This window comes from Camponotus vicinus, unplaced genomic scaffold (genome assembly GCF_025532165.1).
Source record: "Camponotus vicinus isolate PSW18456_S1 unplaced genomic scaffold, iyCamVici1.0 SCAF_3, whole genome shotgun sequence".
In the NCBI taxonomy this organism is placed as follows: Eukaryota; Metazoa; Arthropoda; class Insecta; order Hymenoptera; family Formicidae; genus Camponotus; species Camponotus vicinus.
In genome coordinates this window covers 10,403,533-10,427,346 of record NW_028141967.1, presented here as the reverse complement: position 1 = coordinate 10,427,346, position 23,814 = coordinate 10,403,533, and the positions used below count along the sequence as shown (strand labels likewise).

The 23,814-nt window shown below is 36.9% G+C and overlaps 3 protein-coding genes across 3 annotated transcripts; all 3 read right to left on the bottom strand.

The window, feature by feature from the left end:
- Window positions 1-12,205: 12,205 nt before the first annotated feature.
- Window positions 12,206-15,010, bottom strand: LOC145968994 (uncharacterized). The gene has a single exon (XM_083094867.1). The coding sequence runs from the start codon at window positions 15,008-15,010 to the stop codon at window positions 12,206-12,208; it is 2,805 nt and encodes a 934-aa protein (XP_082950993.1).
- Window positions 15,011-15,014: 4 nt separating this feature from the next.
- Window positions 15,015-16,520, bottom strand: LOC145968993 (uncharacterized). Its single transcript, XM_083094866.1, has one exon. It carries the CDS (start codon window positions 16,518-16,520, stop codon window positions 15,015-15,017), a length of 1,506 nt encoding a protein of 501 aa, XP_082950992.1.
- A 314-nt stretch (window positions 16,521-16,834) lies between these two features.
- LOC145968991 (uncharacterized) lies at window positions 16,835-17,338 on the bottom strand. The gene has a single exon (XM_083094865.1). It carries the CDS (start codon window positions 17,336-17,338, stop codon window positions 16,835-16,837), a length of 504 nt encoding a protein of 167 aa, XP_082950991.1.
- Between the last annotated feature and the right edge of the window lie 6,476 nt (window positions 17,339-23,814).

The window sequence follows — 23,814 nt, the reverse complement described above, 5'->3', positions numbered from 1 at the left end:
TGTTAATATTTTACACCAATAATCCATTTATAGTATAAATATAAATGGATTATATATATATGTACCGTAAACACTCGAAATCTGTTTTTCCGTATACTTAGTAGTCAAAATTTGCATATTTTTACTAGTAAGTATATGAAAAAACGGATATGGGGTGTTTACGGTAACATATATCATTTATATTTATATATAAAATATAGAAAATATAAGTTAATCTATAGAATGTCTTGAGTATATTATTAGTACATTATTAGTACATATATGTATATACCAATGTCATACTCAAGACATTCTATAGATATACTTATTATATACTAAAAGATATTTTCAGTATGTACTGAGAAGCAGGAAAAATCGGACATAGTAGCATTCTTAGTACATACTCAGTATATCGCAGTATGTATTTCGAATGTTCCTAGAACATACGCAATATACTTTTGTGATATTCTCAGAACATTCTCGGAATTTACATGTGCTGTGTGGGTCATCCTTTTGTATCCAGTCGTCTGTAATTGGATTTGGCGGATTCGTCGTAATTGTTGCCCAAACGCCTTTTTCAATTAACAACATTTTCATCTTATATCTCCAATTAAAATAATTTCTGTTGTTTAGTTTTGTTATTATATATTTTGACTCGGAACTCATTGTTTTATGCAATCGCGTACGTCCTCTTTTAGGTTGATAATTCACTTTATTTTTACTCCCGACTGCTGCCAACCTACGGTTGGCAAAAAGACGGAGGGAGTATGCGTTTCATCGAGCTCGGATTGTTTACCAGACGTATTCTCGATAACTATAACGTAGTTCGATACCATCTTTTACATATTAGTTTCTTTTTAACCAAGGAAGGTTTCTAGTATATAATTATCATTATTTATTCTATTAATAAAAAGCGGAAAAACAATATTATTTCGCCGATATGTTCTCTCATTGGCTGCGAGCGAAACTAAGAAGCAAAAATGATTCACCAATAAGATTCGTTCTAAGCATCCGTATAGGGAAAAATATAGGCTGCGTTCCTTTTTACGCTTTCAGCGCTGAAAGCGTCGCTCTATCTTCGTTTGATATTCGATGTGCAACAAAGACAGAATGATGCTTTAAGCGTGTAAGCATTCAAATAGAACGCAGCCATAGTTGGAGACATCTCGAAGTAGTGGCGGCAATAATAATTGACATAACCCTACATGTCAAATTATTATTGTTGATTAGTGATAATAAATTGTGAATTAAAAAATCAGCATGGATAATATGGATATATCTGAAGCAAGTGTTCCTAAACAGGTAAGCTTTTCTCTCTTTCTATTATTATTAATAATAATTATATTTACAACAAAGTCATAATAATAATATAATATAATACAAAGTCATAATAATAATATAATATAACATAATGAGAGAAAATAATCTTCTGCATAGCCATATAATTATGATTATATGATATTTTTACAATTATTCTTGGCTATACAGCAAATATATAAACTTCTATGATTGCAGAAATACTATATAATCATAATCATAATTATGTGGCTACGCAGAAGATTCTCTCTCACATTATGTTATATTATTGTTGTATTATTTATTATTATGACTATGCTGCAAATAAACATAATTATTATTAATAAATAATACAACAATAAAATATAACATAATGTGAGAAAAAATCTTCTGCGTAGCCACATAATTATGATTATATAGTATTTCTGCAATCATAGAAATTTATATATTTGTTGCGTAGCCAAGAATGATTGTAAAAATATTATACAATCATAATTATATGGCTACGCAGAAGATTATTTACTCTTGCATTATGTTATATTATTTATGTAAATGTTTATATATTTGTAGCGTAGTCATAATAATAAATAATACAACAATAATATAACATAATGTAAGAGAGAATCTTTTGCATAGCCACATAATTATGATTATATAGTATTTCTGCAATCATAGAAGTTTATATATTTGCTGCATAGCCAAGAATGATTGTAGAAATATCATATAATCATAATTATATGGCTACGCAGAAGATTATTTTCTCTCACTATGTTATATTATATTATTTCACCGACGATTGGTTGCGTAGCATTGAATTCAACATGTCTGTCCGATTTTAAGATATTACGTATTTAAATTTGTACCGTTTGTTAATGCGCTGAAGAAGGCTCAAACGAGAGCCAGAAACGTTCGCCTTTTCATGTACTTATTTCTATTACCGTGTTTTTAGTTTTTTGTATAACTTAAATGAATTATATTTTCTGATTATTTACTTTAAGTTAAATTTAATTCTCTTGCTCTCTATTGCCTATTGTATTTTTTCTAATTATTATTATATTATTTATTATTATGACTATGCTGCAAATAAAATAATTATTATTATGACTATGCTGCAAACAAAATAATTATTATTAATAAATAATACAACAATAATATAACATAATGTGAGAGAAACCTTTTGCGAAGCCATAAATGATGATATGATTATGATGGTATGATATTTCTACAATCATTCTATGCGACAAATATATAAACTTCTATGATTGTAGAAATACTATATAATCATAATTATGTGACTATGTAGAAGATTCTGTCTTGCATTATGTTACATTATTAGATACAAATTATTACATGCATATTATATAATAACAAAAACAAAATGTAAAAAATATAATTGTGAAATAATAAAAAAGTAATAATAATATATATAAATAATAAATAAAAAAAGTATAAAATAGAAAAAACAAAAATAATAATAATGATAAATAAAATAATAAATTTAAAAAAAGTATAAAATAAAAAACAAATAATTTAAAATAATAAAAAAAAATTAATTAAAAAAATAATAAAATAAAAACAAGTAAAGAAGTAAATAAACTACAGCTTTTAAAAGAATGAAATAAAAAAAGTTTTTTAGAAAAAAAAGTACTCCCGACTGCTGCCAACAAAAAGTATAAGATTAAAAAAAACAAAAAAGTAAATAATAAAAAACAAGAATTTAACAAATATTTAATAATAAAAAATGTAAGATTAAAAAAGTTTGAAATAACATTTATATCTTTGTAAGTACTAATAATTAATAATTAAATTAAAATTAATATTAAATATTACATTTAAAAAATTATACATGAGGGAAGTAATAATTATTATTATTTCAACATAAACTTAAATTAGGGCAGTAAGAGCCAAACGCGGATGGTAGTGCGTAAGTTCAACGAGAATTATAGTAAGTTTTCGTTGAAACTTATTTGTGTGCACAGGGCACAAATTTTCTTGGTACGATACCAAGCAAATTTAAAATAATTCTCAATTCGAGACTATTTTAATTATTATCCCTCTTTTCCCCCCTGTAATGTTGTAGGCGAGAAAAATATCGGGCCGAAAGTCGCTGAATTGGGAATCGAACCCGAGTCTTTCGCTTGCCGAGCGACTGCTCTTACCACTGAGCTATTCAGACCCCTCAACTCGATACTTCTCGGTCGCCTACAAATATATATTAAATTGAAGAATAACGCCATCTTCCGCCGGCGTGAAATTTAAATAACTATAAGAAATTATGCTCTGTATATTAAAACATAAACTTAAATTTAAACGGGCAGTAAGAGCCAAACGCGGATGGTAGTGCGTTAGTTCAACGAGAATTAAGTTTTCGTTGAAACTTATTTGTGTGCACAGGGCACAAATTTTCTTGGTACGATACCAAGCAAATTTAAAATAATTCTCAATTCGAGACTTTATTTTAATTATTATCCCTCTTTTCCCCCCTGTAATGTTGTATATTATTATTTCAATTTATTCATATTTGAATTTACTCTTTCCACATATAATTTATTATTATTAATTCCACATTTTACAAGAGCAGTCGGGAGACGCCGCGTTAAAGCTCTAAAACATATTTAAAGTTCGTCAAAATTGGTGATCGCACTACTTGATACTCCTCTTGTAAGGGTGTTCCGTATGTGTACATGAGTGTATGCATGTATGTGCATATGTTTTAAATCTAGCGCGGCGTCTCCCGACTGCTCTTGTAAAATGTGGAATTAATAATAATAAATTATATGTGGAAAGAGTAAATTCAAATATGAATAAATTGAAATAATAATAATTATTACTTCCCTCATGTATAATTTTTTAAATGTAATATTTAATATTAATTTGTCACTTAACTCCTTAAGTTTTTAAAACAATATTATCGATGGGTCTGGGCCCATAACCTATTGAAACTTGAGTGGAATTGATAATATAATTAGCTTAATGAGATTAAATGAAAGTAGAACTTTATTACGATCGCTGGATTTAACAACAACAACTTTATATATAGTAGTAATAACTGCATGGCGGCAACACAAATGGCGTGACAAGTAAAACTAGTGCTGACAACCTATAAACTAAATTTTACTCTACTGAATTTATTTTTTACCAGAATAAGAACTAAATTTGAATGTATGTTAACTTCGTTCAACAATATAAACCTAAAAAACTAACCTTTTCAAAAAAGGTAAAAAAAAGGTGCCAAGTTCACGCGAACAAGTGAAAAACTATTATATTCTCCACATTTGTTTTAATATATCCTACAAAATTAATGATATCAAAAAATTGCGCCAACTGAAAATAAAATATTACATATTATTTTATTACAAAAATAATATCAAAAAATTGCGTCAACTAAAAATAAAAGTCTACAAAAATATTTTAATCAGAAAAAGTTATATAAAATAATTGTTTTAATTTTTTATAAAAATAATAATATTAAAAAATTGTACTAACTGAATAAAAATTTATACTGTAAAATTTCTTTTTTTGTTTGCAATATTAAAAGAAAAAATATATCTAATAAGTAGCAATATAATATTTATTATATATAATAAATATATTATAATAAATATTATATTGCTACTTATTAGATATATTTTTTCTTTTAATATTATTATATATATAATAAATATATTATAATAAATATTATGTTGCTACTTATTAGATATATTTTTTCTTTTAATATTGCAAACAAAAAAAGAAATTTTACAGTATAAATTTTTACTCAGTTAGTAGAACTTTTTAATATTATTTTTATAAAAAATTAAAACAATTATTTTATATAACTTTTTCTGGTTAAAATATTTTTGTAGATTTTATTTTCAGTTGGCGCAATTTTTTGAAATCATTAATTTTGTAGGATATATTAAAACAAATGTGGGGAATGTAATAGATTTCCTTGCTCGCGTGAACTTGCCTTTTTTTTATCTTTTCAAAAAAGGTTTTTAGCTGGTTAAAGTTTGGAACGTTCCTGGAGCGATTTTTAGAAAGTACATATAAATAACAAAATACATTATATATATGTAGAATAGTACAATATAGCACAGCATAGAACATAATATTTCAATACGCCCTACGAAAGACATCCTTATTATCGAAAAACCACTCTTCAGATGTCTAAAAAATTCTAGCTTCGTCAAATATATATAATTATATATAATTTCTCCTATTTTTGCTGCCACACACGGCGACTTCCAAGTGCCACGCATAAAATCGAACCGATATCGGTCCGATACACTTTACGGAAGACACCCTTACTAACGAAAAACCACCCTTCAGACCATTACAAAATTTTAGCCGTGCCAAAAATAATTTCTCCCATTTCTGCTGTTACACACGGCGACTTCCAAGTGCCACGCACAAAATGAGACCGATATCGGTCCGATACACCCTGCGGAAGACACCCTTGCTATCGAAAAACCACCCTTCATATGTCTAAGAAATTCTAGCCTCGTCAAAAATAATTTCTCCCATTTCTACTGTCATACACGGCGACTTCCAAGTGTCACGCACAAAATGGAACCGATATCGTCCCGATATACCTTGCGGAAGATACCCTTGCTATCGAAAAACCACCCTTCAGATGTCTAAGAAATTCTAGCTTCGTCAGAAATTATTTCTGTCATTTTTGCTGCCACACACGGCGACTTCCAAATGCCACGCACAAAATGGGACCGATATCAATTCTTATGAAGATACTGTTGTACGCCATAAATGTTCATAAATTTTTTTTCATAATTTTTGTCAGAAATTTTAAGTAAATAATGTATGTTTAGTACTTTGTCGATATTATGAGACACGGTATGTTTCGCGCCAAGTTACGCACAACCACAATCACGCTTAGCGGCAACGGGGCACGCCGTGTATATACTTGTGTGCAAGTTGGTTAATTGAAAGTATGTATTTTGAATGTTTAAAGTGTAGTTATATTTTAAATTATCAGTTCTCAATAATGGCTAAAAAAATTGAGTTCTTACTAAGCTTAATCGATAGATTGAATTTTAATTATATAAAGATATCTTTATATATGCTATATGTTATTAAGATGTTAACTGGCGTTGAGAGTAAAGAATTCGATTTAGTAAGAACTCGATTTCTTTAACGTGCTTGTATAGATTTGTTATAATCTAAGATGTTTTTCGGTTTGCATGTATACAGATTTAGTATTTTATAATTTTATATTATTTGTATAGATGTATTATACATAATGTAAAATTTTAAATTATACAGGGTTTGTCAAAAGTGTGGAAACCCCTAAATATCTCACAAACGGTGCATTTTAGAAAAAAATGTTTCAGGCAAAAGTTGTTTGGTTTCAAAGGGGCCATAAGACGGTACCATTGGTTTGACCTTGAAGAGTCATTTGAAGGTCACGTGAAGGTCACTTCAATTTTTTTAAATGGAACACCCTATATATTTTTGCACACTCTTGTAGCTTATCTCGAGAGCTTTCCAAAACACTATAATTAAGTACCTTTTCGTTAAGTACTTTTTGAGTTATGAGGCTTGAAATCATTTCTTAATTTTACATAAACCGTAAAATATCTTGTAAAATATTCATTTTTCGATTATCTTACCTTAATACTTTTACGTACAAAATAATGAGAGGAATCAATTGGTGTAAAGAAAACACATAGTTGTTTTGAAGAAAAAATATGTAATTTGCAATTAACAATTCCATATTTTTTCTTAAAAACAACTATGTGTTTTCTTTACACCAATTGATTCCTCTCATTATTTTGTACATAAAAGTATTAAGGTAAGATAATCGAAAAATGAATATTTTACAAGATATTTTACGGTTTATATAAAATTAAGAAATTATTTCAAGCCTCATAACTCAAAAAGTACTTAACGAAAAGGTACTTAATTATAGTGTTTTGGAAAGCTTTCGAGATAAGCTACAAGAATATGTAATGACAAATAGTAGGTTCCATTTAAGAAATTGAAGGTGACCTTCATGTGACCTTCAAATAACTCTTCAAGGTCAAACCAATGATACCATCTTATGGCCCCCTCGAAACCATAAAACTTTTGTCTGAAACATTTTTCTCTAAAATGCTTTGTTTCCGAAATAATTGCGTGCGTTAATTAAAATGGCTCACCCTGTATATATATATATATATATATATATATATATATATATATATATATAATTAATTTTCTAATAAATTCTCCTTTTGTAATAAATTATAATAAATATTTTAGTATCACTTAAATATTATGTTATGTATTTGAAGTAAATAAACAATGTAATACTAACATATGATTTCGGACTGGATCTTTTCGTGCCTATTATTTTTCGTGTGAAAATGTATAATACATTTCTCGCTTAGCAAACTACGCGCCGTAACTATTGAAATGCTATCTGAAGCTAAAACTAAGATAGTATAATTACAAAGTCAATTTGAAAATCAATAGCGATACTAATATATACAGGGTGTCCGATTTTAAAGGATCAACTCAAATATCTTAGAAACACTGCGTTAAATCGAAAAATGTTTCAGACAAAAGTTTTGTGACTTCGAGGGGGACATAAGATGGTACCATTGGTTTGATCTTGGGTGGCGTTGTCAAGATCAGGGCAAGGTCACTTTGAATTTTTTAAACAGAACACTCCCATTTTTCGTGAATATTCTCATAGCTTACCTCGAGAGCTTTTCAAAACACTATAATAAAATTTTTTTTATTAAGTACTTTTCAAGTTATAAGGCTTGAAGTAATTTCTTAATTTTACATAAACCATAAAATATCTAGTAAAATATTCGTTTTTCAATTATCTTATCTCAATACTTTTATGCACAAAATAATGTGAGGAATCAATTGGTGTAAAGAAAAAACGTAGTTGTTTTTAAGAAAAAATATGTAATTTGCAATTATCAATTACATATTTTTTCTTGAAAACAACTGTTTTTTCTTTACACCAATTGATTCCTCACATTATTTTGTGCATAAAAGTATTGAGATAAGATAATTGAAAAACGAATATTTTACTAGATATTTTATGGTTTATGTAAAATTAAGAAATTACTTCAAGCCTTATAACTTGAAAAGTACTTAATAAAAAAATATTTTATTATAGTGTTTTGAAAAGCTCTCGAGGTAAGCTATGAGAATATTCACGAAAAATGGGGTGTTCTGTTTAAAAAATTCAAAGTGACCTTGCCCTGATCTTGACAACGCCACCCAAGGTCAAATCAATGGTACCTTCTTATGTCCCCCTCGAAGTCACAAAACTTTTGTCTGAAACATTTTTCGATTTAACGCAGTGTTTCTAAGATATTTGAGTTGATCCTTTAAAATCGGACACCCTGTATATTTAGAGCCGCTGCATATTTTTGGAATAATTCTAAACGTATGTATTAGTATCGGTATTATTAACTTTATTGTATATTAAATAAATTGTGTGATAATACTCCTAACTTTAACTTCAAATAGCGTTTCAAAATCAACAGTTACGGCGCATCGTTTCCAAAACGAAAAACATATACATTAATTCACACAAAAATATTGGGCACAAAAAGATTCCAACCGTATATTGACACATTTCCAATATATTATTTGATTGTTTATCATACGAATAGCTAATTTTATATCATGTGTTCAGTTTTCAGATTTAAAAATATAAGAAGTGAAATTTCTTTAAGTCAATGTGTTTTATAATAAAAAATTATAAATTTTTCACACAAATATAAATTTAATATATAAATTGTACAATATTTTTATAATATAATGATGGTGACAAAATGTTTCAGAAACCTAGAAATAAAAGATTTTATTATAAAGTCACAAAATAACCATTTATTTATTTTAATAAAATATTTATAAAGTACTTATTTTATTTTTTTAATAAAATAGTTTAATTATTTTAAAAATAAAGTTTGAAATGAGACTATAGTATATATTCTCTCATATATTTTCATATACAAGGTGTCCCGAAACTAACGCTTGATATTTTAAAGGCAGATTCTCTGGCCAATTTAAAAACGATTTTTCCTCAGCGAAAATGTCGCGGCACTAATAGTTTTCGAGTTATAAACGATTGAAAATAAAGGGTTTTTCGCAAACTAAGGCTTATGGGAATAAAATATTAATAAAGTCACATTCTTTAGTTAATTTCAGGTAGAGTTTACTTTAATAAAATTTTAATTTAAGGCTTAGTTAGAAAGATACATGATGACAAAAATTGGGAATATGCAAAAAATAACGATCTCCCTCGACATTTTCGCTGAGGAAAAATCGTTTTTAAATTAGCCAGAGAATCTGCCTTTAAAGTATCAAGCGTTAGTTTCGGGACACCCTGTATAAGTGATATATTAAACCTATCAAATATATCGTTCCACGATTGTTATTTATAGCTTTGAAAACTATTCTCCACACTGCAAACAAATTTTGCTAATATTGCAATATCAGTTTTATCCTACTTCACTACAACACTTCTCATTACTTTTTCTCAGTGCTGTATTATTAAGAATTGCCGTAAACGTGTCTAACTATTAGTGTTTCCCGTAAATTTTTTATGGCTTTTAAATCCGGGAAACGCAATTTCATAAATAATATCATTTTCTGTTGAAAGCACTGTTTTGTTTATTTCGCACTGTTACAATACTGTAATTAATACTTTAATTAATTTTACACTATATACAGATGCATTACTGTATAATGCATCTGTATATAGTGTAAAATTAATTAAACAGTTTTCAACAAATAATAGTACTAATAAAATCACCTACATTTAAATCTCATAAAAATGTATGGGAAATACTATAACTAGACACATTTACAGCAATTTTAAGCAAGACAGCACTGTTAGAGAGCTAGAGAAAACAGTAAGAAGTGCTTGTAATAAAATAGAAATAAAATTGATATGCAATATTAAAAAAATTAGTATGAAGAATAGAGTTTTTCAAGGTACAAATGACAACAGTGCCAATATACTTATGGAAGGTATTTATTTTAAGTTTCCATCTCAATATTTTTTCAAATATGTTACGAAAAAAAATGTTGAATATGATAGAGTTTTGACAGATATATGATGATGACCTTAGAAACTATGTAGCAGTTTTGAATGAGATTTCAAGATTACCTCCATTTTTTTAAATGTATGATTTTTCTTGCATAATATGATTGTTCGCGGATGAACGCGGATTGCCGCGACAGTGCAGGATTGAGAACGGTGCTACTCGCACGACCACAAGATCTTAATTATAAAAGGATTTCACTCAACGCGTATATTTTTTGTCTTTTGTTAATTTTATTCGACACCACACTTAAATGAATTATTTACAACTATGTACAAAAGACTTAATTGGAAAACTAATTTTGCCTCCCTTTCAGCCACACGGCGCGAAGTCGGCGGATTCACCGGAGCGATTTAGTCAAAGCGGTTTGCGAGCGATTTTTCTGAAGCGGTTTTGCGAAGCGGTTATACAAAGCGGTTTTTGACAATAATCTAGACTGCGGCGATTTTTGGGCCGTCGTGGCTTTTATCGAGGGGCCCCTTTGCGACGTGGGCCAATAGATTTCAGATTTGGCGGTGACCTCAGGGCGCCGCGTATAATTGGTCGCCGATGAGATCTGACGTAGATTCTTTCGCGGTTGTCATGCGCGCCGTCTTTTTAGATCCCAACATCGCTCTGGACGATCCAGTAAAGATAGGGATGTATGTGGGAGGAGGTCGGACGTGTCTTTACGCCCATTTGATCAACGAGCGACAGAATCCATCCGTGGCAACGGCATTGACGCATATCCTGTGGAGAGAGCATTCACACATTTTTCAGCCTAACGAATAATTGCTAGAAAACGATATTCGCAGACTAGAAAAATATGTGAGGCGCAAGTGGCTGGATCGGGAATCGAACCCGAGTCTTTCGCTTTCCGGGCAACTGCTCTAGACCACTGAGCTATTCAGACCTCACACCTAATGCTGCTTTTTAACACAGTGATATGCGACTCCAGAGCGATGTTGGTATCTTGCTTTACGTCACGATCAGCTGATTGGCAATCAGCTGATCGTGACGTATGGGCGCGCATGCTCGTGGGCTACGCTGACTTTGTCGACGGTTGACGTTGTTTTGCCGAATGTTTATTACGAGCATTTCTTATACGACACAAAAAACGGAAGATAACACAAGCGGTTGAGTTTTTCTGATGGACCGAAAATTCGAGAAGATTTTCGACGCCCGTTGAATTCGAATTTTCAAATTTCATTAGATATTAGCATCGATTTTTAACCAAAATGAATTTTATCACAATGCCATCGGAAATGCAGATTACCTTTTAGTTTCTCGAACATCCCGCCCGCCTCGTCAGTACATGACGAATTTCGTGAGTATGTTCGCACACGAACAGGTGTCGCGGACGGTCTTATCAACGTATCATTGATCGCGACCATTGATTGGAATGCGATAGTGACGAAGTATGAAGGCACGTGTTGATCAGCTTGTTTGAGTCTGTTGCGAGGATAAGGAAACGTGTGACTGTGATGAAGTGTGTATAGTGAACGATGTGAAATTTATACAAGAATTTTGGTGAGTGATGCGTAAAGTAAAAGTTAAAATTGATCGTGGACGGCAAATCGCAATATGAAGTGAATACTTGCTGCAAGTGATTACGGCGAGATGTGAAGACAATACAGTGTAGTGGGGAATATTTACAGTGTGCAATCAAGAAGCGAAATCGTATCGTAGCGTGAGATGTGCTCCGTTAAGTGAGTGAGTGTGAAGTTCCGATGTGATGAAAAGGAGGAGACTAAAATTCGCGGATCGCAGTGATCGCAAATGATATCGAGAGTATAAGGATTTAATTATGAATATAATTATTCGCGGTGCGATAAAGAGACATATACATTAAAAAAAGGAGAACAAATTATCCAGAGAATTTCGGAGCTTGATTTGGCTCACGAATTCAAGTGCGGCGGAGGTGATGCAGTAGCGGCTCCCGGCAACAAAACAATTTTGACCAGTGGCCGGACAAGCTCCGAGGACGCAGTGCGCACAGTGACCACACGTGTCACGCCGTCGTCCCCGGGGTGCAGCTGGGTGATCCGGGCGAGTGGCCAGCGTGTTGGAGGTGACATCTCCGAGCGGAGGAGGCACAGGTCGCCGACGTTGGGGCCGGTTACGCTTTTCTGCCATTTCGATCTGCATGCAAGTGTCTGGAGGTATTCGCGCGACCATCGTTGCCAGTAGTGATCCCGCATCTTCTGGAGGAGTTGCCACCGGGAGAGTGTGTTGTCGACGCGGTCGACGAGTGACGGTTCTGGCACGGCGAGAAGAGGAGCCCCGATCAAGAAATGCCCTGGTGTCAGCGCCGAGAGATCGTCAGGGTCATCGGAGAGTGGCTGTAGCGGTCGTGAATTGAGACACGCTTCGACCTGAGTGAGGAAGATGGTCATTTCCTCAAAGGTGAGCGTGGCCTCGCCGATGACTCTCCGGATGTGGTGCTTGGTTGACTTCACTGCAGCCTCCCAAAGTCCGCCGAAGTGAGGCGCTGCTGGTGGATTAAATTTCCACCTTATGCCGTCGGAAGCTGCGGCTTGTGCTATGCGGCGGCCGACGGCGGATGAAGCTCGGAACATCTCTCGGAGTTTTCGGTTCGCTCCGACGAAATTGGTGCCGCAATCCGAGTACATCTCTTGGCAGAGGCCCCGACGGGAGACAAAACGACGGAAGGCCGCGAGGAACGCCTCCGCTGTATAGTCCGACGCTGCCTCAAGGTGGACGGCCTTTGTGCTAAGACATACAAAAACAACAACGAATCCCTTATAAGCTCGGTGACCTCGACCCTTGGTGGTGTGAATGAGAATCGGTCCGGCGTAGTCGACCCCGGTTCGCTGGAATGGCCGGGCAGGAGTCACCCGTTCCTGCGGAAGGTTGCCCATCATGGGTTGTGGAACAACGGCCCTCCATCGAGTGCAAGTGACGCACCGATGAATGATCCCTTTTACGACGGCGCGGCCTCGCGGAATCCAGAATCGGTGACGGAGTAATCCGAGGGTGAGCTGCACTCCTCCGTGCAGTGTTCGTCGATGACAGGAATCCACCAAGAGTTTAGCAATCCAGGCCTCTGATGGTACGATCATCGGATGCCGTTCGTCCTGGGAGAGAATTGCGTGTTTGAGTCGGCCCCCGACTCTCAACACGCCGTTGTCGTCGAGGAATGGACTCAACCCGATGAGCGGACTGCGTGGCGGCACGGTGTGATCCCTGCTCAGTGATGAGACCTCGGTTTGATAGTGCTGGGATTGTGCTTTACGAATCCAGCGGGTCAGTGCTGCGTCCATCTCCTGTGGCTTGAGGATGCGCTGATAGTGGTGCGTTCCTGAAGGTGGGACCCTGCGTCGCCATCGGAGGCACCACGCTGTGACCCTCAAGAGCCGGTGCAGCGATGAGAACCGGAGAAGCATTTTGGGCTCGACGATCACTCGACCGACGGCGCTGAGTGAGCCGACGGCTCGTCTCTCCGGCAGTTCTGCATCGGGCACGTTGCTGTTGTCGTTCGGCCAGAGTGCGTCGTTCTTCCGGAGCCAGGCCGGTCCCGTCCACCACAGGGAATGACCGACTAATTCGCTTGGCAGGATGCCTCTTGAGGCGCAGTCGGCTGGATTTTCTCGCCCCGGTACATGTCGCCATTGAGCCTCTGGTAGCTGCAGCTGGATGTGTGCCACTCGGTTGGCCACGTACGTTTTCCAGCGGGAGGCGTGTCCTCGAATCCAGTGCAGGGTGACCTTGGAGTCGGACCAGAGGTAGATGGGCGCTGTGGACAGGCCTAATACAGAGCGAGTGTGACTCGAGATGTTGGTCAGGAGTGTGGCTGCGCAGAGTTCGAGTCGTGGCAGGGATACCGGCTTCACCGGCGCGACCCTGCCCTTGGCAGCCAATATGTGGAGTGTTGTGCAATTCTTCGTGGTGGAACGGAGGTACAGCACGGCGGCATATCCTCGTTCAGATGCATCGGCGAATCCATGGAGCTCGATGCGAGATCTCGAACCGTCGTTCCTCAACCAGCGATTGATCTTCAGTGAATTCAGCAGAGGGAGTTCGTCGAGGAGGAGCTTCCAGGATTGAATGTCCGCTGCCGGAAGTGGGGTGTCCCAATCCAGTTTCCGCAACCACGCGGACTGGATCAGGATTTTTGCACGCATGATAACTGGAGAGAGCCAGCCCAGTGGATCAAAGAGACGTGCAGTTTCGGCAAGAACGCGCCTCTTCGTGAAGTCAGTGACGTGCCGGGCCTGAATCGTGTACGTGAAGTGGTCGTTGGCCGGGTGCCAGTGGAGACCTAGTGTTGCGTGACCCTCGTGTGACCATGTGTGTGGTTTGCTGGTGAGTCGGTGCTCCTGTGGAACTCCAGCCAGGATTTCGTCGTTGTTGGCAGTCCACTTTCTCAGCGGAAACCCGCCCGCCGTGCACAGGCTGCGCAGTTCCCTCTGCAGCGAGGTGGCTTCCAACAAGGTATTTGCTCCGGTCACGACGTCATCTACGTAAGTATCGCGCCGCAGCGCGACAGCTCCAAGCGGGAATCGAGAACCCTCGTCGTCGGCGAGCTGGCGAAGGGTCCGGATTGCCAAGAACGGCGCGCACGCTAGACCGTACGTTACCGTTTTCAGGCGAAACTCGCGGACGTCTTCGGCGGCATTGTGCCGCCAAAGAATCCGTTGCAGATTGCGGTCCTCCGGATGAACGAGAATCTGGCGGTACATTTTTTCAATGTCGGCAACCAGGACGTAACGATGCCAGCGCCAACGTTGGAGCACGTCGGCTAGAACTGGCAGAAGGTTGGCGCCAATTAGCAGATGTGCGTTCAGTGATGTGCCAGACTTGTTGCGCTGAGAGCCGTTGAAAACCACTCGTCGTGGTGCTATTGTCCCGCAGCACTCCATGGTGCGGTAAGTAGCACAGTGCTGTGTGGTTCTCTGTTGTGGACGTGTGTACTGCCTCCATGTGTTGCAGGTCTTCATACTCCTGCATGAAGGCGCGGTACAATCGCCCGAACTGAGCGTCCTGGGTGCAACGACGCTCCATTGCGGACAGCAGGCGCTCGGCCGGCTTGCGGGTTTCGGAGAGAAACGGCGGTGATCCAGAGAACGGCAGCCTCACGACGTACCGTCCGGCGGGTGTCCGACTATGGCTGCGGACGTAGATTTCCTCGCACCTGTCTTCTTCCGGCGTGAGTGCAACAGGAGCGGAGGATTCCCTCTCCTGCTCCCAGAATCGCTGAACTAGCTCGTTCAGCTCGTGATCCACGGAGCATTGGAGAGAGCGGCGTGGAGCGTGCGGTGATGCGATTTTGCATCCACCTGACAAGATCCATCTTAGCGAAGTTTTTTGCGCAATGGGCTCGTCCTCGCGACCCTTGCGGAGTCCATCCTCGAAGATGTTTGAGCAAACGTCGGCGCCAAGCAGAAGTTCAATCGGATCCTGCTTTAAGTATTCCGGATCCGCCAGTGAGAGTCCGCAGACATGCGACCAGGTTATTTTGCTTTGTGAGGTTGGCCCGGAATATGTGGAGAGACGCGGCAGAACGTATGCGACGACGGAGAAAGTAACTCCTGTTACTTCAGACGAGAGGCTCATCGTGATCCTTCCACGAGTGGCTCCTGATCGAACTCCTCCAATTCCAACGATTGCCAACGAGGATTGAGTTCTTGGCAATCGTAGCCGTTGCGCTAGGGCTTCCGATATGAGGGACACTTCGGATCCCTGATCGATCAACATTCGGACGGCTTGAGGTCTCCCGAGGTGATCGGCGACGGACACTCGTGCGGTGGCGAGAAGAATCGCCTTGCGGTCCGTCGTTGTACGCACGACGGAAAGCGAGCTGGCCTCGGTGGATGTTGGAGTTTGATAGGCGTCGTGAAGCAAAGAGTGGTGCCGCGATTTGCAAGAGACGCACGTCTTGATTGACTGGCACTTTGCCATGAAATGATTGCCGAGGCAGTTAAAGCACAATCGGTTAGCTTCAACGAAGGACTTTCTTTCGCTCGCGGGCTTAGCCTTGAACTCCGGGAATTGCAAGAGGGAGTGCTTTCCCTTGCACGCGGCGCACTTGGAGGAATCGAATCCGTGCTTCGCGAAGTGCGATTTGGCGGAACGCAAAGGATCGCTTGACTCTTCGCGTTTGCCTTCGGCTTTGCGGCATTTAAGGCGAGAATCCGCTTCGATATGAAGTCCATCAAGACGTCGTGTTCCGGCGGATCGAAGGAATCGCATGTAGAGGATTCCCACTCAAGTCGAGTTCGTTGATCAAAGAGCTCGACCACGAGATGATTAAATAGGTCCATTCCGTGGGAGGCGATGGGCCTATTAATGCTCTCCTGAGCGTTCACGGCGGTTATGATCGCGTTGAAAATGCGGTTTAACTCCTCGGCGGTCTCGGCCTTCATTTTCGGCACGGCGGTAAACGTGGCGAAATTGGAGCGGATTAACTCGCGCTTATTCTCGTAATGTTTACTCAGGATGTTCCAGGCTCGCTCATAATTGTTGCCGGTGATTGACAATGGACGAATCAATCTCTCCGCAGATCCTTAGAGACAGGAACGGAGATAATGTAATTTCTCGACCTCTGAGATTGACGAATTGTCGCCGATGATTGACAAGAACAGATCGCGAAACGCGGGCCAATCTCCGTACGCGCCCGAGAACGTTTGCAGCTTGATGCGCGGCAGCGAGGTTTTTGGAGCGTGCTCCGAACTCGGCTCGCCTTTGGGTGCGGATGACGACTCAGGATTAAGTCTATCGGCGTAACCGGTTAATGTATTTCGTTGGGTCACGTAAGTCAATTCCGCGACATCAATAAAGTCAGACCTTGCGTACTCACTCTCGCTGTACTTGTCTTTCAGAGCTGCTCGGATGAGCTCGTGCTGAGCTTCGATCTTCGCCCAGAGATTGTCGAGGATGGCGAGACGAGCTTGGATGGCGCCGGGGGTGATGTTGGTGACCCCCATCTTCTTGAGATTGTCCACGGAGCGAGACATTCGCCCGTGGATGTCGTGTTGAGCCTCGAACAATGTCTTTAAGTCTGCACTCATTGTCACTGATTTTTCTTTCTGTCTCTGTTCAGGTACTCACCGCACTGCACGACATTGGAAACGTCACTCGCGAAACAGCGGATGTGGATGTCAAGATCCGGCTCAAAGGACCAGAAATGTTCGCGGATGAACGCGGATTGCCGTGACAGTGCAGGATTGAGAGCGGTGCTACTCGCACGACCACAAGATCTTAATTATAAAAGGACTTCACTCAACGCGTATATTTTTTGTCTTTTGTTAATTTTATTCGACACCACACTTAAATGAACTATTTACAACTATGTACAAAAGACTTAATTGGAAAACTAATTTTGCCTCCCTTTCAGCCACACGGCGCGAAGTCGGCGGATTCACCGGAGCGATTTAGCCAAAGCGGTTTGCGAGCGATTTTTCTGAAGCGGTTTTGCGAAGCGGTTATACAAAGCGGTTTTCGACAATAATCTAGACTGCGGCGATTTTTGGGTCGTCGTGGCTTTTATCGAGGGGCCCCTTTGCGACGTGGGCCAATAGATTTCTGATTTGGCGGTGACCTCAGGGCGCCGCGTATAATTGGTCGCCGATGAGATATGACGTAGATTCTTTCGCGGTTGTCATGCGCGCCGTCTTTTTAGATCAGCTGATTGGCAATCAGCTGATCGTGACGTATGGGCGCGCATGCTCGTGGGCTACGCTGACTTTGTCGACGGTTAACGTTGTTTTGCCGAATGTTTATTAGGAGCATTTCTTATACGACACAAAAAACGGAAGATAACACGAGCGGTTGAGTTTTTCTGATGGACCGAAAATTCGAGAAGATTTTCGACGCCCGTTGAATTCGAATTTTCAAATTTCATTAGATATTAGCATCGATTTTTAACCAAAATGAATTTTATCACAATGCCATCGGAAATGCAGATTACCTTTTAGTTTCTTGAACAATGATTCTTATAAACATTTTACATATGAAGGTATACAGAAAGAGTAAAATTAAAAAAAATTAATAACTATATATTTTATATTTTATTTTTACAATTTTTTATATTGTGTTAATTTATATTTGAATGTGTTCAATGTTTACATGTGATAAATTTCTAATTATTTTTTTATAATCACATCTTAATATTTTTATGTACAGAATAATAACATGAATCAATTAGTAAAAAGTAAAGAAATATATACAACTGCTTTTTCAAAAATGGAATGAATTGCATATTGCAAACTGCATATTTCTGTTTAAAATAATTATATCTTGTTGGTACATCAACTGATTAATCTCATTATTCTGTGCATGAAATATAAAGATAAATTATCAAAAAATAGTTTACCAGATGTTATATTATATTATATATTTATGTCAAAAAATATGCCACAATAAGTAGTAAAATATTTCGTAAATTGTTAACTTACATTTATACTTTAATATAATGGAATAATTAGAAGTCATATTATGTAAGAAAAATTATCCCATTTTGTAAGATAGAAATGATTCTGAAACCTTGAAAACTGCTATTCATGTAGTTTTTAAGGTCACCTTCATATATTTCTCTTAAAATCCTACATTTCTTATTCAACATTTTTTCATATAATACATATTTTAGGAAGTGTAGAAATTTGTCAAATAATTATTCTGTAGATAAAAATATATCAAATCAACTATAGATGTCGTATTTTATCTTGTAAGAAAATTAAATGTATTTATGTTAAATGTATTTATTTTAAATTATTTTAAATTATTTTGTGATTTCCTAATAGATTTTCTTAATCTATTGTTTCTTAAACATTTTTCACCATCATTAGTTTATATTTTAAAATATGTAATTTTTTATTTTAAAACAAGTACAGAGACTATTAGAAATTTCGCTGTACATCTTTTATTAGTATGATGTACATTTAGATTATAAAGGTATATAATAGGTTATAAAGATATATATAAAAAATAAAAATTATATTATTATAATTAGATGCTATCATTGTAAAATTTAAGTAACATAACCTGGAAAATAGGAATAATTCTTTGCTTATTCAAAAAAAAATGCATGTCATAACTTTAAAGCCAGAGACGGTCTATTCGTGGGCTGGCATTTTCTTCTTACAAAGCCAGAGGCGATCCATTCGTGGGCTGTCATTTTTTCTTACTAAGCCAGAGGCGATCTATTCGTGGGCTGGCATTTTTTCTTACTAAGCCAGAGGCGATCTATTCGTGGGCTGGCATTTTTTCTTACAAAGCCAGAGGCGATCTATTCGTGGGCTGGCATTTTTTTTTACAAAGCCAGAGGCGATCTATTCGTGGGCTGGCATTTTTTCTTACAAAGCCAAAGGCGGTCTATTCATGGGCTGGCATCTTTTTTTATAAAGTCAGAGGCATTTATTTGTGAGCTGGCTGTCATATAAAATGCCAGAGATGTTAATTCGTATGCTGACTTTAGGCAAAAAACATCCATAGTGATTAATACATACATAGAGAAAATATTCTATCATTTTATAAGAAATGCGGTTTTTAAAAATATTTTTGAAATAAAAGAATAATTTTGACATTTTAATTTAAATTCAAAATATTTTCCATTATTATTTCCAACTTCTCATTTCAATCTTAAATTTTCAATTTTGTTTTTCTTCTCATTTCAATTTTAAATTTTTTATTTCTGTAAAATTTTTTCGGTTTAAAACTAAGAATAAATCAATCTTTCTTTTATACCGCATTATTTATAAGATGAATCATAAATAGTTAATTTAGAAATAAAAAAAAGCAAAGAACTGTTCCAATTTTCCAGGTTAAACTTATTCCAAGATAAATACAAAATTGACAAGATGTATTTATTGTATATTATATTTATATAATAGAATGTATAGATTGTATTAGATTATATAATATAGATTTTTTTTCATTATGACATTTTATACAGATTTATTATATTATAAATATTTATTTTATAAAGATTTATTATATTGTAAATATTTCTTTTCAGACGACAGGCATTGAGAAAACGGGCGGAGGAAGAAAAAAATGGCAAGCTTACTCATGGTGTTGATGACAAATCGTTACATCGTCAATTTTGTGATGTAATGAATTTCAAGATCAACACAGGAGTAGAGCAGTGCTAAAAAGAAGAGGAGCAAAATTATAAAACAAAAAATGAGGGTATGTACGAAAAAGTTGAACATTGCGAAGATAACAATTTTATTATCGACAAAGGTGCTCTGGATACAAATCGTATCCAAGAAAGCATGCTCGAAGGCCGTCGCATTGTCGACATTTCTTTTATGTGGAATGAAATCCACAGAACATTTGATAACCATGCGCGAGGAATAGAGTGCCAATTTAAAGATTGGAAACTCGTAAACTCTCGTCGCCGTAGGTTCATGACGCAATTGTTCTTCAAGTGCCAAATGTGCAATTATGAAGCTGACATTTGGTCAGAACCCGAAACAGAGCCCGAAACATTGGACATAAATACGGCTGCTGTAGCAGGAACTATTACAGTTGGAATTGGTTTTGCCCAATTGGAAGAACTGTGTGCAGCTATGAACATTCCATGTATGTCCGATAAAACTTATATTAAATATCGAGAAAATGTAATCGATGATTTCGAGAAAACAGCTATGGAAAATATGAAAATAGCTGGCGAAGTTGAAAAGTAACTCGCTCTCGAAAGAAAAGAAACAATAAACGGTATTCCGTATATAACTGTTATAGCGGATGGTAGTTGGATGAAGAGATCGTACGGTAATGCCTACGATTCTCTTTCCGGCGTTGGTGCTATAATTGGTTACCGCACAAAAAAGATTCTTTTTGTCGGTGTCCGCAATAAATTTTGCACGATATGTGATATGGCGGAAAGAAATAGAATCGAACCAAGACACCATAAATGTTACAAAAATTTCGATCGTAACGCAAGCTCCACAAGTATGGAGAGCGACGCCATAGCAGAAGGCTTTAAAAGTAGCCTGGAAATGCATGGAATGATCTATAGAACAATTATTGCCGATGGTGATAGCAGCGTATATCAGACCATCGTTGATAGCAGACCATATCGCGAACAAATGGTTACCGTGAAAAAAATTGAGGATTGTAGCAGAAACAACTCAGCAAAAAATGCAAAGAAAGCGTGGTTTCATCTATCTACGAAATGTTGTAAAAAACAACATTATGAAGATACGAAAAGAAGTGATAAAAGCAATCGATTTATGAAGAAAAGAAGAGCAACCTGATCATTATAAGGCTATGGAATTGCAAAAAGATATATTAAATATTCCTAGCCATATATTTGGTGAACATAAACGATGTAAAGAACGCGGTCATATTTGTGACTGTGCTGACGAAATTAAGAAAAATTATGTACCGTTTCTCAAGTTGCACGGTCTTCATCAAAAAGTATAGAGTGCTATGATATATTTAAGCGCTTATTCTGATAGCTTGTTGCTCAAATTAACCAATAATCCTGCAGACTCGTTCAACTCGATAATCTGCAAAGAAATTGGTGGAAAGCGCATCAATTTTAGTAATCGAGGCTCCTATAATGCTAGAATTGCGGGGGCAATTGTGCAATATAATACACAACAAGTTCTCACGCAAGTGCATCAAAATATATGTAAAAGTGTTCCTCCCATTATAGAGACTTTGGAAAAGTGACGACAAGCAAAAGTTGCAAGAATCAGAGAAATGAATGGAAGGCAAAAAAAGTTTAAGCGGGAATCAGGAACAGATTGTCATTATGGCCCGCAATCACAAAAACCGGATCTCCCACTTGATGTTTTTGAGCAACTTCGACAAAATCATTTGGAAAAGTTGCTTGAAAATGCCAAAAATTGGAGACAAATTGAACGTGATACAATGGAGCAAAGTGAATCTGATTTGTAGCACTCATTGAGACAGGAAATGTTGACGGCGTCTAATTTTGGAATCGTATGTCGCATGAGACCGACAACGTCTTGCGCCGCAATTGGAAAAAATATTTTATTTCCTCCTTCAATCGATATCGCGGCTATGAAATATGGTCGCGAGAAAGAAAATATTGCGAAAACAGAATTGGCCATAACATTAAAAAAGGAGATTAAAACTTGCGGATTATTCATTGATATTGAAAATCCATGCTTAGGTGCTTCTCCTGATGGACTCATTGATAAAGATGGTCTGGTAGAAATAAAATGTCCTCTGTCAGCTGAGCATTTAACAGCGGAAGAGGCCATAAAAACGCTGCCTCAACTAAAAGGCATCTTTGATAAGAAAAATTCAAATAAGATGAATCAGAATCATCGATTTTTCTATCAAATTCAAGGGCAGTTAAATATAACGCAGCCAGATTATTGTATTTTCGCTGTATGGACGCCAAAAAGCATGAAAATAGTACGTGTTAATAGGGACAATGTATTTTGGAATAATAAAATGCTGCCCTTTTTAACACGTTTCTATTATGATTGCATGCTTCCAGAAATCTTGGATAGTCGGCACAATAGACATATGCCAATTAGAAATCCAAGATACATAATTGAAGCTCAAACAAGCTCAACAAGAAACGGCGAAAAAAATAATTAAACGAAAAAGTCTTGGACAATGTAATTCAGAAGACGAAAACATTATCCAAAAAGATGAATGTTTCGAATCTGAAATAAATGTTTCGAATATTTTAGGAATGGAAGCAACTATTGTTACTGCTCCGAGTGCAGAACAAGATGACGATTGCATCGTTGTTAGTTACTCCAAAAATAGAGAACTAACTGAAGACGATGTAGCAAAGCAAAGAGAATTTTTAGATAATTCAGTTGCTCCTTTATATGTAGTAAAGGATTGTTGTGCCAGGAGCGGCACGGGATGTGGGGTAGCCGGGAGATTCCAAAAAATGCCTCGGACCGTCACTTATTTTTGCACTTTTTATTATTTCGTTATTATGATTTTCACAAATATAGTCACTTATAGTAATTTGCTCGATTTCAATTAAGCCTTCTCCCTTACTATCGTTAAGTCGCCTCGTTAACTATTCAATTAGATTTCGTAAATTAGCGGTTAGCTCCGGATTCGCACTCTTCTTTTATTAATTTTCTATTAACGACTGTCCGCCGCGGATCCGCGGTGTACGGTTTTTAACACTTCTTTTTTAGGGGTATTTTGGAGGGGATCGCCTAGCGACATGACCATATATGGTCATGGAAGGTTTTCGTGGCGGTCAAGTCCAAATGCAAACGAAGGAGGTTCAAAGTCGAATCCCTTCGTTGGCATTTTCGCGTTTCCGGCGAACTCGCGCGTCGTTCGCTAAGGTAGCGGTTTTACGCGGTTCGCGAACATTCTATCTCAGTTTAATCGTATAAAATTTATTAATAGTAAAGTAACATAAAGTTATAGTCTTTCGGACTATAACATCCCTCCCCCGTTGGAAAAGAAAAACGGAGGTTCTAAACGGAGTTTTTCTATACATATATCTATCCCTGTTTTAAACACAATATATTTCCCGTTTACAATGTTTATTATAATCGTTTCTTATCTCTAAGTTAAAGTTTATTTA

Bases quoted from the DNA above. Each gene is read 5' to 3' on its own strand.
- LOC145968991 (XM_083094865.1), bottom strand. From the start codon at position 17,338: ATGAGTGCAGACTTAAAGACATTGTTCGAGGCTCAACACGACATCCAC.
- LOC145968994 (XM_083094867.1), bottom strand. From the start codon at position 15,010: ATGTACCGCCAGATTCTCGTTCATCCGGAGGACCGCAATCTGCAACGG.
- LOC145968993 (XM_083094866.1), bottom strand. From the start codon at position 16,520: ATGCGATTCCTTCGATCCGCCGGAACACGACGTCTTGATGGACTTCAT.